The sequence below is a fragment of the Malus domestica genome, chromosome 15 (assembly GCF_042453785.1).
Source record: "Malus domestica chromosome 15, GDT2T_hap1".
NCBI classification, from domain to species: Eukaryota; Viridiplantae; Streptophyta; class Magnoliopsida; order Rosales; family Rosaceae; genus Malus; species Malus domestica.
The window spans coordinates 417,707-432,120 of record NC_091675.1 but is presented as its reverse complement, the minus strand read 5'-3'; the positions used below and the strand labels follow the sequence as shown (position 1 = coordinate 432,120).

At 38.5% G+C, this 14,414-nt stretch overlaps 4 protein-coding genes across 4 annotated transcripts; 1 reads left to right on the top strand and 3 right to left on the bottom strand.

Moving 5' to 3' along the window:
• Positions 1-733: 733 nt before the first annotated feature.
• On the top strand, positions 734-2,375 carry LOC103423452 (UPF0496 protein At1g20180-like). The gene is made up of 2 exons (XM_070814179.1): positions 734-929; positions 1,077-2,375. The coding sequence occupies exons 1-2, from the start codon at positions 866-868 to the stop codon at positions 2,222-2,224; spliced, it is 1,212 nt and encodes a 403-aa protein (XP_070670280.1). The 5' UTR covers positions 734-865; the 3' UTR covers positions 2,225-2,375.
• A 302-nt stretch (positions 2,376-2,677) lies between these two features.
• Positions 2,678-4,339, bottom strand: LOC114821839 (expansin-A11-like). Its single transcript, XM_029095311.2, has 3 exons — positions 4,103-4,339; positions 3,606-3,927; positions 2,678-3,297 (listed from the first exon to the last, which is right to left on the bottom strand). Exons 1-3 carry the CDS (start codon positions 4,239-4,241, stop codon positions 2,988-2,990), a joined length of 771 nt encoding a protein of 256 aa, XP_028951144.1. The 5' UTR covers positions 4,242-4,339; the 3' UTR covers positions 2,678-2,987.
• A 3,073-nt stretch (positions 4,340-7,412) lies between these two features.
• LOC103450354 (uncharacterized) lies at positions 7,413-10,594 on the bottom strand. Its single transcript, XM_008389690.4, has 9 exons — positions 10,391-10,594; positions 9,977-10,109; positions 9,507-9,587; positions 9,319-9,407; positions 9,116-9,190; positions 8,604-8,665; positions 8,441-8,506; positions 7,948-8,136; positions 7,413-7,787 (listed from the first exon to the last, which is right to left on the bottom strand). The coding sequence occupies exons 2-9, from the start codon at positions 10,097-10,099 to the stop codon at positions 7,708-7,710; spliced, it is 765 nt and encodes a 254-aa protein (XP_008387912.1). The 5' UTR covers positions 10,100-10,109; positions 10,391-10,594; the 3' UTR covers positions 7,413-7,707.
• An 843-nt stretch (positions 10,595-11,437) lies between these two features.
• LOC103450353 (uncharacterized) lies at positions 11,438-13,160 on the bottom strand. Its single transcript, XM_008389689.4, has 4 exons — positions 12,784-13,160; positions 12,407-12,509; positions 11,894-12,055; positions 11,438-11,801 (listed from the first exon to the last, which is right to left on the bottom strand). Exons 1-4 carry the CDS (start codon positions 13,053-13,055, stop codon positions 11,631-11,633), a joined length of 708 nt encoding a protein of 235 aa, XP_008387911.1. The 5' UTR covers positions 13,056-13,160; the 3' UTR covers positions 11,438-11,630.
• Positions 13,161-14,414: the final 1,254 nt, after the last annotated feature.

Genomic DNA, 14,414 nt, shown 5'->3' with positions numbered 1-14,414 from the left:
ATGTAGAAAATGTGGGGAGCCCGCATGTTCATACTTATGCAAAACGGAGAAATTCTTGATTGCAAGGGCCCATCCGAGTACAAAACTAATGCTTATCTTTTGAGCCATCAAATGCATGTTGCTTCATTTAGTCACGGCGTGTAGTACTAAATTATCCATTTGATCATGCTTATCATAGATTGTTGTTTGAACATTTCTGAATGGCTACATTATTGCGATATTCAGTAACATTTTTGTGAACTTATTTATTCATATAAATACATCTTACCTATTAGTGATGTCCTTTTATGGCACAACGATACAAAATCTTCAAATAAAACACGTAAATTATAGCAACTAATCAAATCATTATTGGACAATTTTCACACCAACCATTCATTTTAATAAAGGGTTTCTTTCCTTCTTTATAGTGCTATATACAAAGGTTTTTAGTACGATATTTATTGACGAGATAGATGAATAAATACACATAGAAGATATAGGAGGATAAGATGTATTTATATGAATAAGTTTATATTTTACACGTCAAAGTAAATAATATCGTTTGTTCAATATAATATATATAGCTTGAAAGCCATACACGTAGAGAGAAAGAGCAAAACGTGTGAGGTACTCTGACGTGTGACCAAAGCCACAAAACTTAAGCCTATAACTGCCAACTGGGTGTCGTCTCTCTTGCTCTCTCTCTCTCTCTCTCTCTCTCTCTCTCTCTCTGCGTGTCTATATGCCAACTTTCTCCATATCTTCTTTCTTTTTAAACCGCTTCGACTGTCCTTCGATTTTAGAGAGAGAACAAGTTAGCAGCTCCATTTAAACATCTTCCGTCGATCGAAATATATATTTATATCCCTATTATTTTATTTTGATGATCATGTCTAAGATGAGGAAAACCCTACGAACCAAGTTGAGATCTGCGTTCTCCAAGCCAAGTGAGTTCCGATTTCTATATTTCTATGCATGTTAATTTCCTTAACTTATGATTACTAGTTGATTATTTCACAATTTCAAAAAAATTATTATGTTGTTTTTGAAGAATCAATAGATATTGCTTTAATTGATTGGTATATTAATTTCAGGAAGAGAAAAAGACAATGTCGGCGGCAATGGCTTCTCCAGCAAGTCAAGCGTGAACGAAGAATACATGGAAGTTTTCAGAACAAAGTCGTACGTAGAAATGTGGGATAGGGTTCACGAACAGCTGCCAAGCACTAGCACTAGCACTAGCCGGCTTCCTTCGTCTAGGTCGTCTCTTCTGTCTAATATGGTGTTGGACCGCTCCGAATATTTACTCGAACCACGGCAAGAAACCCTTAAAAACATCATCGATGAGGAGGGCTTAAATCTCCACCACCTTCTCACCGACTACTTCGAAGCCAGCTTAGACGCCTGCCACATATGTGACGTGCTCCTGCATAGCATCCACCAAACCCGTGCCGAAAACCGACACACGAAGAAGCTCGTATTAAAACTCAGCCAAAGAGTACACCTACTTTATAATGATAATATCGACATTACTGATGATGAACAATGCCTGGAAATTTTCGGGGAGCTTGGCACATTTGCCCGAGCTAAAAATCCGTTGTCGATAATCAGCCCTGGGCCGTTCCGTCACATTCATGATAGCTACGTGGCGTTATTCGATAGGCTGATTTTAAAGCACAAAAAGGTGCGAAGGGCCTCAAAGCGTAACAGAATATGCAAAAAGGTTGGAGGGGTTGGTCTGGTGGTGTCACATACCGCGCTTTTGATCACGTTGCTTGTGTTTGCAATCCACAGCATGATTGGAATCGTGGTGGCGCCGGCGCTCATAGCCTGCTCGTTGGGTTTGTGCGCGAGAAAAATGGACTCCGCAGCGGAGTGGTTGAAGACTAGGTTTCCCGAGAGCCACGGGCAGCAACTTGACGTGGCGGCGAAAGGGGTTTATATTTTGATCAATGATTTCGATACAATGAGCCGGATGGTGAGGCGGTTGTACGACGAGGTGGAGCACAGGAAAGCTGTCGCCAGAATGTGTGTTAGCAGTGTGAGGAACATAATTAGTACTAATAATGGTGGATCATCTTCAAACTGTGACATATTTAAGAAGGTGGTGAGGGAATTTCATGCGAGTGAGGATAGCTTTGTGGAGCAGCTAGAGGAGCTTGAAGAACATATTTACTTGTGCTTGCTCACCATAAACAGGTCGAGAAGGCTTGTGATACAAGAAATATTGGCAAAGACCTAATTGGGAGCTGAGTGGTGACATCGTAATCGGTCATTAAGTTGGTAATCATACATCATGGTATGGGAGGTTACGCAAAAAAAAAAAATGCAGATATATATAGTAATAATCAATGATATATTGCATGACACATATAGCTTGGACGTGAGCTACAAGTCTTTGGCTGAAGTAGTTATCCATGCAATTGCTTCATCAACCAAGTATTCTTCTTCACGTGGATCGACTGAGGTTAATGGATTATTCATTATCTAGATCTGTAATTGCCACTTAAAAGTACGTGAGGGTAATGATATTGTAAAAAGATGACCTTTACATCACTATCCCTAATTTAAAAAAAAAAATCTTTAAAATACTTTCTTTTACACAGTAAAAGTGTACATGTGCCATAAGCTTCAATCTTAATTAAGTACATTTTAGACCAAAAATCATGCAGTTTAATAACCGATGCTAATGAAGTACAACATGAATTATAGGGCATTATGATTTCGAAGAAGATTAAACTATTACACCAAATATTTCTACATGGTTGAAGCTGCATCTTCACGGCGCTTCTTATTCAAACGGTACAAACAGATGTTGTTTTGGGATCGAGCCCTATACTTGATTTCTGGGCATCAGAAATGACAACATATAATCACTTAATTTGATAAACCCAAAAAATGTGGCGGGCTGCCTCTTGAAAAATAATATAAGCACGCCTCTGCCGTTAATTAACCCAGAACCGTAAAAGCAGCCACTTGAATTAATTAAACCACCACCAGCTTAATTATGAGAACTGTACGTTGCTGGTGAACGTTTGGCCAAATCCCCAGTTGGCGGGAGCAATGTCGTTAAACAGTTGAGTTTCGCCGTCGGTTGTGGTGACTCTGAACGACAGAGATTGGCCGTTGAGGTAGGCGTTGGACTGCCAGTTTGCTCCCCAATTCATGGACATTGCCATCCAACCAGTTTGGGATCCTTTAATGTAAGCAGACGTGATAGATCCAGCTCCTCCGACATTGGTGATCAGCACAAGCTCAAAGTAGTTCCTCCCATTTATTGTGAATCTCACACCGCCTTTCTTCTTGCATGGTACCCTGCACACACATGATCCAATTCCCATTAATATATTACACTACAGTACACAAAGGGTTCAATACGGAAATTCTTTGTGCAAAGACGATGAATGCGTTGAGGTTGCTGAAAATCTACGTGTCGATAACATGTTGATTGGTTTTGTCATAGATATTATATTGGTATGGTTTATAACATGTCGATACATAATGTAAGTTACAATGATATCAACACATTATCGATAACATATCAACTTCGGATCAGAAATTAATGATCTAAATTCGAACTAATTCAAGGTTTGAAGTTTAGTTTTCGGACTAATTAAAGTTACCTTTGGAACAGGACGGGGATGATGCCACCGCTGTAAATTCCGATCTTTTCCCAGGCAGGCTGAGCCATGTCGAAATGCTGAAGGGGTGGGTTGCACCATCCTCCATTGTTGTTTGGAAGATCAAAATTGGGAGGACAAAAGTTTGTTGCAGTAATTGTCACGGACCTTCCTTTTATGCACCATCTAGAATCTGTGGTGTAGTCGCATATTATCTTATAGCATTGTCCACATGAAGCTCCGTCGTTAAACAGGGCGGTACTTAAAGCCGCCGTCCTAGTCCCGTACCTGGTGGAATACAGGTTGCCATATCCACAAGCTCCCCCTGCAGTGCACAACCCGTAACACGTTAGAATTAGGATAGGTGAAGAGTTCGATTAATCATTACAAAAAGTGAGTAAGGGAAGCAATTTCCGCATACTTTCTTTTACAAACAACTATTTGTTTCGGCATTTGGAATGAATATCAAACAACAGAAATAAACAAAGCTATGTACGTACCCATAGTTCCAGAGGCATCACTTCCTCCATAGAATGTGGCATGACCTTTAGTCCAGCCAGATGCTGTGAATGCAGTGACATATGTCGAGAGACTGTATACTCCAAGAAAGATTGCTAATGGAAAAAAGAGCTTCGCCATCGTTGATTAGAGAGAGAGAGAGATCGAGGAGAGAGAGATGGGAATTGGTACGTATTTGGGAGTGTATTTACACTAATCGGGCATTTTAAAGTATAAATAAGAGAACAGATCGACTCAGTGATGCATTGCCCATGCAAGCACCTCACATGGGAACTCTGCAGCCGGATTGAGCGCATATGATTAATTTGGTGTATTAATTAAATAATGAATTAAATTATCTCTCTCTCTGCAAAGTCTGACTTGTTCAGTCAATTATTATTCCCACGTCCACTCCACATGCTCTTGGCCAACAGAAGAGCCGTGAATAAATCAAAATGCAGAAATCCAATTGTTCCTTTGATTAAGGGTTTCCTTCTTCAAAGTTGCAGGTTGTTGCTATTTGAAAATAGAATGTGCACATATTTAATGTGTTTTTGTATGGTTGGAATTTATATATGTCAGGGTCGTATTACTTCACATGCTACTTCCGTGAGGCTTGACCTTATATGATACATACATTGGCATCATTCTTCTTTCTTCATGTGCATTACACATGACCCCTTTTGCACATATGCAGATAGACGCGGACATTCCGGACGCATTGTATGGCAAGGCTGGACAATTGCTTTTTCCTTTTCTACACGAAACCATCGGCTATATCCTCCATTTAATGAGAATTTACTCACTACACTCAAATTTATTTATCTCAACTTCCTTCTTCAATCCCTCATGCGCGATTATCACTAAGATTTGTTCACCAACCAATAAAGGCAAATGTGTTGTAAAAAACAACTTATTAACTTCTTCTTTTTTAGCATTTGGCCTATCCACAATAAAATTTCTGAATCCGTCGTTACAAATGAAACCACTTTATTTTCTTTATAGAGAAAACAAATGAATGTGTAATTTTGGAAAAGAATTTTTGGTATGATTATATTTTAGTAATATGTTCATGACAGTTGCCATGTGATGTAGCACCGTCAAGCACTTGTGACAGAGAGAATCCATCGACTTGTAATATAGTTTATTAAGCACCGCTACGCTAGCGAGATCTAGAGAGGGCTCTCCCATACAATATCGTTTAATAAGAATTTGACAATCATATGAAGTCGTAAACATTAAGAGTTTTTATCATTCTTTTAGACGATAAGGGTGCGGAAAGTCAGGAGTTTGTACGGAAAGCAAAGAGAGTTGTATACATTAATAGATAATAAATCAAGGGTGGTGCTATTTATACACCTTCTATTAATTTTTGTTCTTTGCTTTTCTTCAACTATTTCGATCCAACGTTCAGAAATTAAAAGACGTGTATCGATGAGAGTTGTTTAGTTGAAATGTCAGAAAGTCGTTTGAGTGAAATGATGGTTAGGAGTTATTAAGTTGGTGCTTAAATGATTGAAAGTCAACTGCTCAATTCTTGCACATGATAATACATTTCACAATTCAGTGTTTGAACTTATCAACTCTATAATTCTATATTCACACTAGACGCTCTAGTGGTACAACTTTCGTACTTGAAAGCATATCAATCGTAAATCAAAAGGATATATGGTTGTTTAAGTATAGGTTAAACTACTCTCATTATGTTACAATTTTTTTTTTTTGTCAAAAGACATATTTGTTAGATTAGAAACCGACGAAATTTAAACTCATATCGTTGTACAAGAGCAACATTCATCTCCACTACTGTGATAAAGGGTCGCTTGCATTTTACGGAGTTTTTAACTGTTACATTCTTGGTCAAAGATACAACGGCTAACAGTTGACATCGAAATCATTGGGGTATAAGATATTTGAGAGCATAATAAAATTCTTGTACGGGATAATAACTAATTGTAATGTGATAAACGCTAAGCATGCTCTTTGTGTATTTCGGAGTTTGTAATTTGGAATTTGGGGCTAGCATGCGTCAGATGGTAATGTTGAGATCTATGAATGTAGGATTAAGCATTTAACATAACAACTGATAACAGTTACAATTTTGAGATTAATACACTTTGCATTAAAAATCATCGTCGTCGTCGTCCTCTGCAATATGATTGGCAAGCTCTTGCTCCTGTTGTTGCCTCTCCTCCTTTCAGCACTTTCTTTCTCCGCAGTGCCCGAACTGCTTCGTTGTGCATGTTGAGACAAAAGGCAATCCTGGAGTTGAAGGCAGCCTGAAGCTCATTAGTAGAGTAAATGTCTCCAGCTTCCTTGGACACCATCCACCCATTTGCATGATCTAACGAGGCCTCAATGGCACCGTCACGGATAGCCTTAGCCACGATGCTTTCAGCATCCGCGATTGAGTACTCACCGTCTTTCTTCTTCAAAAACACCCACCAACCAGAATTTTTGAAGCAGCTGCTTTTCTTGGTTGCAGGCAGCAGTGCCAGTGTTACTCTTTTTGTACGGGTTTTCTTTCTCTTCCAAGTCATATTTCAGTCTTCAATTGAGAGGAACCAAAATATTCACCATTATCAAATTTAAGAAACAAAATAGGGAAAATAAAAAAGCTTTCCACATACAAGCACTTGTATTACAATTTAGAATACAATTCTTAACCGAATTAAACTCCATATTTTTTTTTATGCTACTATATTATTAAGAGAGGCAAACGTGGCTTTATCATTATGACGAAAAACAATTATGTTTATGCACCGCGGTACAAGTTTGATTCTAACCGATTTCTCTCTTCATAGCAACTAACAATTTAACCTACTTACGCTATCGTTTGCCCAAAAAAATTTACTAAGATAGGAATATCAGACTAAGTCCCACATGTCAACAATAGGTCCATAACTAAGCACCGAACTCAACAAAAAGATTGTGTAAATGAAATGTGAATAACCCATCCTCTTTTTGAAACTAGGAGCTCTTATGGTTCTGTAAGTGCTTGAAACAATTTTGTCTTCTTCATATTTCGATATCTCTAGAGTCAATAATTTTATATAAAGAACTTCTGAACTCAATCACTTATCGTCGTTACCCTTCAATTTTCAGTGGAGGTCTATCGTGCAGAGGCACTCAAATTAAATCCCTGACGGTGCTTGTATAACCTGGTAACGATACCGGCACCCAACAAATTTTTGCAGTTAAAAAAGAGTCATCAACTTAAAAGAACCACAAAAGTACATTATGCCGCTCTCGCAAAACCCAAAAATAAAGGAGATGGGGGAGGGGAGACAACAACTCTTCGACACCAAAAAATTTGGCAACAAAAATAAAAGAATACGCTTATCAATCCAGATGGAAAATTACAACTGTAAAAACATCTCACCTAATCTACAAGACAAAACAGAGGGATTCCCTCATGGAACTCTAAACTAAATCTACAGGGATCATACCTTACAGTTAATAATAAGAAGTCTGCCATACCAGGGGTAATAATAAACGACATAGGAAAACGGAAACTTGTAAACATAGATATTTGATAAGATAAGGCGTCCATTATTAAACACTGGCCATTTTTTGTATGATGTTCCAACGACGCTCATATCGCACCTCAAGCAGCTGCCTGGATCGGCCCATTTGACCTATAGCCACGTCCCCTTCCACGATATCCTCCCCGCCCACGGCCACGACCTGCACACCAATATTGTATTGAGAAGCAACGTGTAAACAATTTCAGTTGGCTACATCACAGCTGCCTATGCAAGTCTATCAAGCAAAAGAATCTGGGAACCCACACACTACTCTTGTATGGGTACGGCTATATGCAAGGGAAAAAAGGAGATTTACATACCGCGGCCACCTTGAGCAGGTGCTTCTTCATAGTATCCTCCATCTTGCTGAGCATCAAACTGGGGACCATTGTACCCTCCTCTTCCACGGCCGCGCACACCACGTCCTCTCCCACGGCCCCTACCCCTAAAGTTACCCTGACTGCGGTCATAACCTCCATCGTCATATTCAGTTGAGACAAAGCCATTCCCTGCAATTATTAACATATTAATTATTACCTTGTCAAAACAATTGAACCATTAAAACACTTCAATAGCCTGTTTTAAATCCAAAACCAGTTCCTAATATTCAGGCTATAATGCTGTACACCAATCACATAACAAAAAACCATCACAACATTCTTGAGTCACAATTACTCAAACATTTTACAACGTATCTGTATAAGGGACACAGGGTTGAAATTGGCAAAGGAAACAATTATAGTGCCAGCAGAATTAAAAGGAGAATTTATAGAAAAAGGTAAGTAAAAGTGTAGAAACATTCTAACAGGCTACCTCTAAACCTTCCCCCCCTTCCTCTGCCACGTCCACGGCCACGGCCACGACCATTTGGTGTGCCCTCTGCAGAAAACAGAAATGTTCAAGAAAATGTAGAGTAATACGGGGGGGGAGGAAGACAATTGCTAATTAAATGAATGTAGTAGTAAAATGGTAGTACCTCCTTCATAATCAATCTCTGTTGATGCCTTCACAAGCTCAGCAGGTAAAGGTGGCTGATACCTGATGGTAGCAGTGGTTCACAAATGTTAATATACCTCTTAACAAACGGAAAAGGACCAACAGGACATAATTAGTAAAAAGAATTTCATATCCTACATGAAAGCAAGAAACTATACGGTGATAATTTCTTAGCCTATTTTGTAAATAGAAGTTCTCACACATGCTCAAACTATACAACAGATCTTAATGTGTGAATCAGCTCTTAATGTGTGAATCAGCTCTTAATGTGTGAATCAGCTCTTAATGTGTGAATCAGCAATCCATAATGTTAAAACCAATGTAAACTGAGTATACTTATAGTAGCTACAAGATTTATACTAGAACCTCCAATCTTTTGAGTAATAAGGTTCCTTATAGCCTGTTATTGTCAGGAAGCGAATCTACTTACGATAACACAACTCTACAACCTCGGGTTCTATTGCAAATAAGAAAAAGGTAACTCTTACTCACCCGATGGAGGATTGATTTATTTCCTTCTTAGACAGTGTTATCACAATCATCGACACATGCCTTGTTGTCTCCAAACTGTGACAAAAACAGGACAACACGAGGTATAAAATCACCAATAAGAGACAAGGCCAAAAAAAAGTACCCCACCTCATGAGGTACTGCAACGAATCAGAGTTGTTCAAAAAAAGTTTAACTAGTCTTACGTATCAAGGCCTTCCTCAAGGGGTTCGTAGATATCAGTTATGTCTGTAGATCCAATTGTAGTGTTCTGGTGAAGACCAACAATTCTTCTCTGAAGCAACAGTATAAAAAATATATCGTCAGCATAATCCACCCACCGAAACAAACATCTCAAAACCAACATTAAATGATTCAGAACAAGAGATATAACCTTGATTAACTCCACAATCGTTACAGTCTTGTTGATGGCTCTTCCCATAGCCTTGAACACAATTTCGTCCGATCCTTTTTCCTGAAAGGATGTAACACAAACCGATAAGGAAAATCTAAGGTATTGTATTATTTATTAGAGGACTAACATAACCTAAATCAAATCCCAAGTCTTTCAGAAAAGCAAACCCTAGGTCTAACATAACGTAAATTAAATCCGAAATCTCAATACAATCTTTAATAATTCGGTCACTAAGCATTCTCAACTCGCATAAGCATTATATATTACCAAACAATTGCATATGAATAGAAAATCAACAGCAGCAGAGAAATACACAAGGTTTGAATTTGTTTCATCATAATCCACAACACAATTTCATTCTATTCAATTTTTTTTTCAACTCGATACATCCGAATGCGGAAATTAAACAGAAAAAAATAGCAACAAACTAAAAGAGGAGAGAGAGAGACCTGAAGCAGGGTCAAGGCGTAGGTGATGTAGTTGCGCATCCTGCCCTGACTGGTAATCCTAATCTCGTTCTCATCGATTGGCGTCTCCACTCTCGGCTTCTCCACTCTCTGGTACCGATCCATCTCTTCCGCCCTAATTTTTTTCAAAACACAAAATTAACCATCTCCAAAATACAAAAACAAGAAAAAATGAATAAAATTAAGCCATCACGCTATACAAATTCCAGGACAAACAAGAGAAAACCAGGTCCCAAAAGCACAGCTCAACACAAACAACAAAATCAAAAAAATTATCGGGAAAAAGGTTTTTCTCGGAAACCAAACAAGAGCTAAGGAGGCGGAACATGCAAAATCGAGAGGAGAGAGAAGGAAACGGAGGGTTGGATCTGGACGAAGAGAGGAAAGGGAACGTACCGGTGGTGGTGGTGGTGGTTCAAAAAAGGATAAGTAAGCGCTCCACACAAAAAAGAGCCCTCTTCTACGGCTTCGTTTTTCTTTTACGCCCTAATTCGCACGGTGAGTATCTCTTGGCTTATATACTCCTCACGAAACTACCCTAACCACCACCTTTACTTCCTCCCCCGTCTCTGTCTCCAATCAGTTACTACTTCCCCTCCCAAAATCCACAATTTGGGCCGTCTGACTACATATTGAAATAGCCCTGGGCCCGAGACAGCCTTAGGGCTAAGTAGAGGCTGGCCGGCCCATACGACACTGGGCCTCTTACTCTTGCAATTTCAATGAATAAAAACATGGTTGACAATGCCGTGCTCTGCCCTTTGAACTTTTAATTTGGTTTTAAACTGGTTCATATTCTCATTTAGTTTACGGTTTGATGGTATTCCTCTATTTACAAGTGAGTTTTAGGTTCGATTCTCGTCAAAGCCAAAGTTGAACTACATTGCTAGTCCATTGTGAGGTTTAATACTAGTTTGCTACTGAGGTGCTTTTATAAAAAGTAGGTATAAAAAAATGCTAAACTCAAAAAAGTGTTTGGTAAACACTTTAAAACAGCTTATTTTCACAGTTTTGGATGAAAAAAAGCTAAAAACATGAAGCAGCAAAAATGAGCTTATTCTCACAACACATTAAAAGCAGTTTTTTTTCAAAGCAAAGCAATACCAAATCAGTCCTTAGCCCACTCCACTACCTTAATGTATATAATATCATATGTTAAAATAATAATAATAATAAAACCTCTTTCATATGTCCAATTCGTGAGGGCCAACCAAGTGAATACCTCTGTGAATTTTCTCCGCCCCTAAAATGGTGGACTGCTGTGTCAAATCCACCAACTGGTCCCTTTTCAAAAATAAAAAATAAATGATAGAAAAAACCAAGTGAACACAAAATGCCGCAAGGCCCTTTTTTTTTTTTTTTTTTTTTTTTTTGCGTTCAAATGCCGCAAGGCCAATTGGTTACGTGCTTTTGTCAAGGTTAATTGGAAAAAAAAAACCTTCCTACCAAGGTAATCGCAATATTATGTCACAAGAGGTGCAAAAGTCTTGAGCAGAGTGGATCCATTTTTCATAATGGTTACAAATCATTAATTCCACGACAACAATTCACAAATAAATATATACACCGGAACCAGCTTTGTAGAGTTTATTCTTCAACCAACCAAGCACATCAAGCATATAGCTCAATCAATCCTTCACAAGAAGAAGTGCATATTTCCTTGGCTCTTTGGCACCCCGTTACCGACAACTAATGGATCAATGACTTTTTTCCACCCATTCAGATCTAGAGTGGATCCAGAACCAGGCAGTACAAATCCATTGACAAAGAAAGTAGGCGTTCCATACACCCCTCTCGAAGTGCTATACTGCAGGATGAAAGACATTCGACATGAAAAAAAAAAGATTATACGAGTAATTTGAAGCACATGTGTAACAAAGAAATGATATACTACGGTACCTTGAATGAAACCCTTGTTTTGAGGTCCGTTTTCCGGTCATTGAAGCCGGATTCAAGGGCGCTATGATAGGAGTTCCCAATCACTTGTGTGGCAGAGTTCACTATATCATTTACAACAGCAGCCCGGGAAATGTTGCGAGTTTGAGCATTGTAATACCTCTCCTGTTTAATTTTTTGAAACAAGTTCAGATCAAAAGAAACTTCAACGCCAACAACACATAGATATCTCGGCTAATAAACTACCAGGCAGCAACCAACTCCTTGTATAAAAAAGAAGGAAAATAATAGGTTTCATCTGAGAAATATGAGCCCGAAATCCAGCGAATTCGCCTAGCAGCTGAGTAATGGATCGAATAAGTGAATTCCCGAGAGCAATTCAAGAAATTTAATCTATATAATGCAGATTGCTGACAGACCAGTAGTATCAAATGAAAAAGTAAGTAGAGCATCAGCATCAGCATCAGCACCCAAAAAAGATATGCAACAAATAAAAGCTAGTGAAGTGATCTTAACCTGATTCTTGAAGAACCAATCCAACAACGGGAACGTGGCAGATTTTTTCAGCTGATTTACGATGTGCAGAGCCCGAGAACTAACGAAAGCATTGTCGTGGTAACTGCAGTTTCAGAAACAATATTTTTTTGAGTAATTTCATACTTACCAGTCAGGGTAAAGGTCGCCTCAAAGTCTGAATTTTGCAAAATTAAGCCTTGTTTATTTGTCAGTTTAATTTTCTTTAATTTAATCACTTTGATTGTTCCTCATCCATAATCTTCTGACTTCAAATTCATAACATGCAATCGATCTCTCAAATAGTACAGTACTTCAACTCCTACTGATCCAATTTCTGAGGAAAATATAGGCAGAGATGGAGGAATCTTTTTACTTACGGTAAGGGTAACAGGTGAATTACCACCGAGACGCGAGGGGCGTAGTACTCGACGGCTTGTTGGAGGGGCGGCCAGGAGTCCCTGCTGTCTGGGCAGATCGGGTCGAAGAAGGCCTCGATCAGGATCGAATCCGAGTCAACTCGGCGATGTCCGTACAAAAACCCATCGTATTTCGAAGGTGGCAAGCTCTGCGCGCATCCGTTCAAAACTAGAACGAACAACAACGTTAAAGCTGTTTCGAGTTTAAGGATTCTGTGCTTTGCTTCCGCCATTTTTTTTTTTCTCCTTCGCCTCTCTCTCCTTTTCTTCGAGTGGACTTTATAAGGTAAATCACCTGAACCGCACCGAGACAAGACTACATATAGCCGCCTGTAGCAAATGTATTTTCCATGGAATCTGAAAAAATATTTATAGTAAATTAATATTTAAAACCAACTTTAGCCACTTCGTGCTACGGTCTGATAGTATTACTCTTCATTTAATCATTTAGAAGTGAGAGATCTTAAGTTTGAATTTCAGGAACGACGAATTCAATACCAAATTAGGTTGTCTATTGTGTGGCTTAGTAAAACTCCCCCTCCCATGAAAATATTGATGTACTCAAAAACAAAAACAAAACAAAAAAAAACACACCAAATTTGTATCTTCCCCGGCCTTCTGCTAAATTGGTTGGTAAAACATCCCAATTGAATTGGTAAAATTTGGGCTCCTACCAAATCAGACAGCGTAATTGTCTACACGAATAATGTCAAGGAAATATATTAGACGGCCCAAGTGTTTACACGCTCAATCATTTTTTTGGAGAAGTTATTTGCCCCACTCCCTTCTATTTTTCCCAACGTTTGTTTATTTCTGACATTTAGTTAATAAATTAAAATAGCAACATGAGGCACAAATAAAGAAGAGTGAGCATATGAATCATATGCTGAAATCATTTTTCTCCGTTCAAAAATGTGATCCTGTAACTATAATCTTTAGGAAGGAGAAATCAAACTAGAGTTCAAAAAACGGCCATACTTCTTACTAACCGAACCAAAATTTTAGTTGAACGATCATATTAGAATTGTCAATCAAAAAAAAAAAGAAACCTATAATAATTTGCAATTATAGGGTTATCATTGTGAGGAGTTATGTGGCATGGTGGACAACTAGAGGTAAGTTGCAGGGCATCAAATTCAGGAATGTTTGATCGTGTACACCAATTATTTATGATTCGAGCTAAAGAATTTGGTCCATATTTCATGGGTCTATCTCTCCTCAATCCCCCAACTGGCAAACAACAGAATAAGGTTTCTAATTCCTTGTGGGCCTTTTTAGTAAATTGCGGAGTGCGCCAAGGCCGACGAGGGCCCACGCTGACTTAAAAGAGTTACCAAGAGAAACATATTCTTTTCTTAGGGACATACCGGAAAATTGAGTTTGATTTTTTTTCTTTTTAAGAGAAGGATGATATTCATCGATGATCTAGGATCATTCGTAAAAGGGTGTTTTATTGAGATCTCAATAAAATTTGTCAGAGATTTTCAACTCGGACGAAACGAAAGAGCATTCCACATCATAATATAAAGTTTAAACATTATCTAGATAGAGGTCTGAAATAATATTTGGAGGTTTTTGAAACCACACACAGT

Excerpts from the sequence above, each read along its gene's own strand:
- LOC103423452 (XM_070814179.1), top strand. The coding sequence starts at position 866 with ATGATCATGTCTAAGATGAGGAAAACCCTACGAACCAAGTTGAGATCT. Across the intron at positions 930-1,076 it reads ATCTGCGTTCTCCAAGCCAA|GAAGAGAAAAAGACAATGTC; the intron begins GTGAGTTCCGAT and ends TATTAATTTCAG.
- LOC103450353 (XM_008389689.4), bottom strand. The coding sequence starts at position 13,055 with ATGGCGGAAGCAAAGCACAGAATCCTTAAACTCGAAACAGCTTTAACG. Across the intron at positions 12,056-12,406 it reads ATTGGTTCTTCAAGAATCAG|GAGAGGTATTACAATGCTCA; the intron begins GTTAAGATCACT and ends AAAATTAAACAG. Across the intron at positions 11,802-11,893 it reads AAACAAGGGTTTCATTCAAG|TATAGCACTTCGAGAGGGGT; the intron begins GTACCGTAGTAT and ends TTCATCCTGCAG.
- LOC114821839 (XM_029095311.2), bottom strand. The coding sequence starts at position 4,241 with ATGGCGAAGCTCTTTTTTCCATTAGCAATCTTTCTTGGAGTATACAGT. Across the intron at positions 3,928-4,102 it reads TGATGCCTCTGGAACTATGG|GGGGAGCTTGTGGATATGGC; the intron begins GTACGTACATAG and ends TGTGCACTGCAG. Across the intron at positions 3,298-3,605 it reads ATCCCCGTCCTGTTCCAAAG|GGTACCATGCAAGAAGAAAG; the intron begins GTAACTTTAATT and ends ATGTGTGTGCAG.
- LOC103450354 (XM_008389690.4), bottom strand. The coding sequence starts at position 10,099 with ATGGATCGGTACCAGAGAGTGGAGAAGCCGAGAGTGGAGACGCCAATC. Across the intron at positions 9,588-9,976 it reads ACGCCTTGACCCTGCTTCAG|GAAAAAGGATCGGACGAAAT; the intron begins GTCTCTCTCTCT and ends ACATCCTTTCAG. Across the intron at positions 9,191-9,318 it reads CTTGAGGAAGGCCTTGATAC|TTTGGAGACAACAAGGCATG; the intron begins GTAAGACTAGTT and ends TTTTTGTCACAG.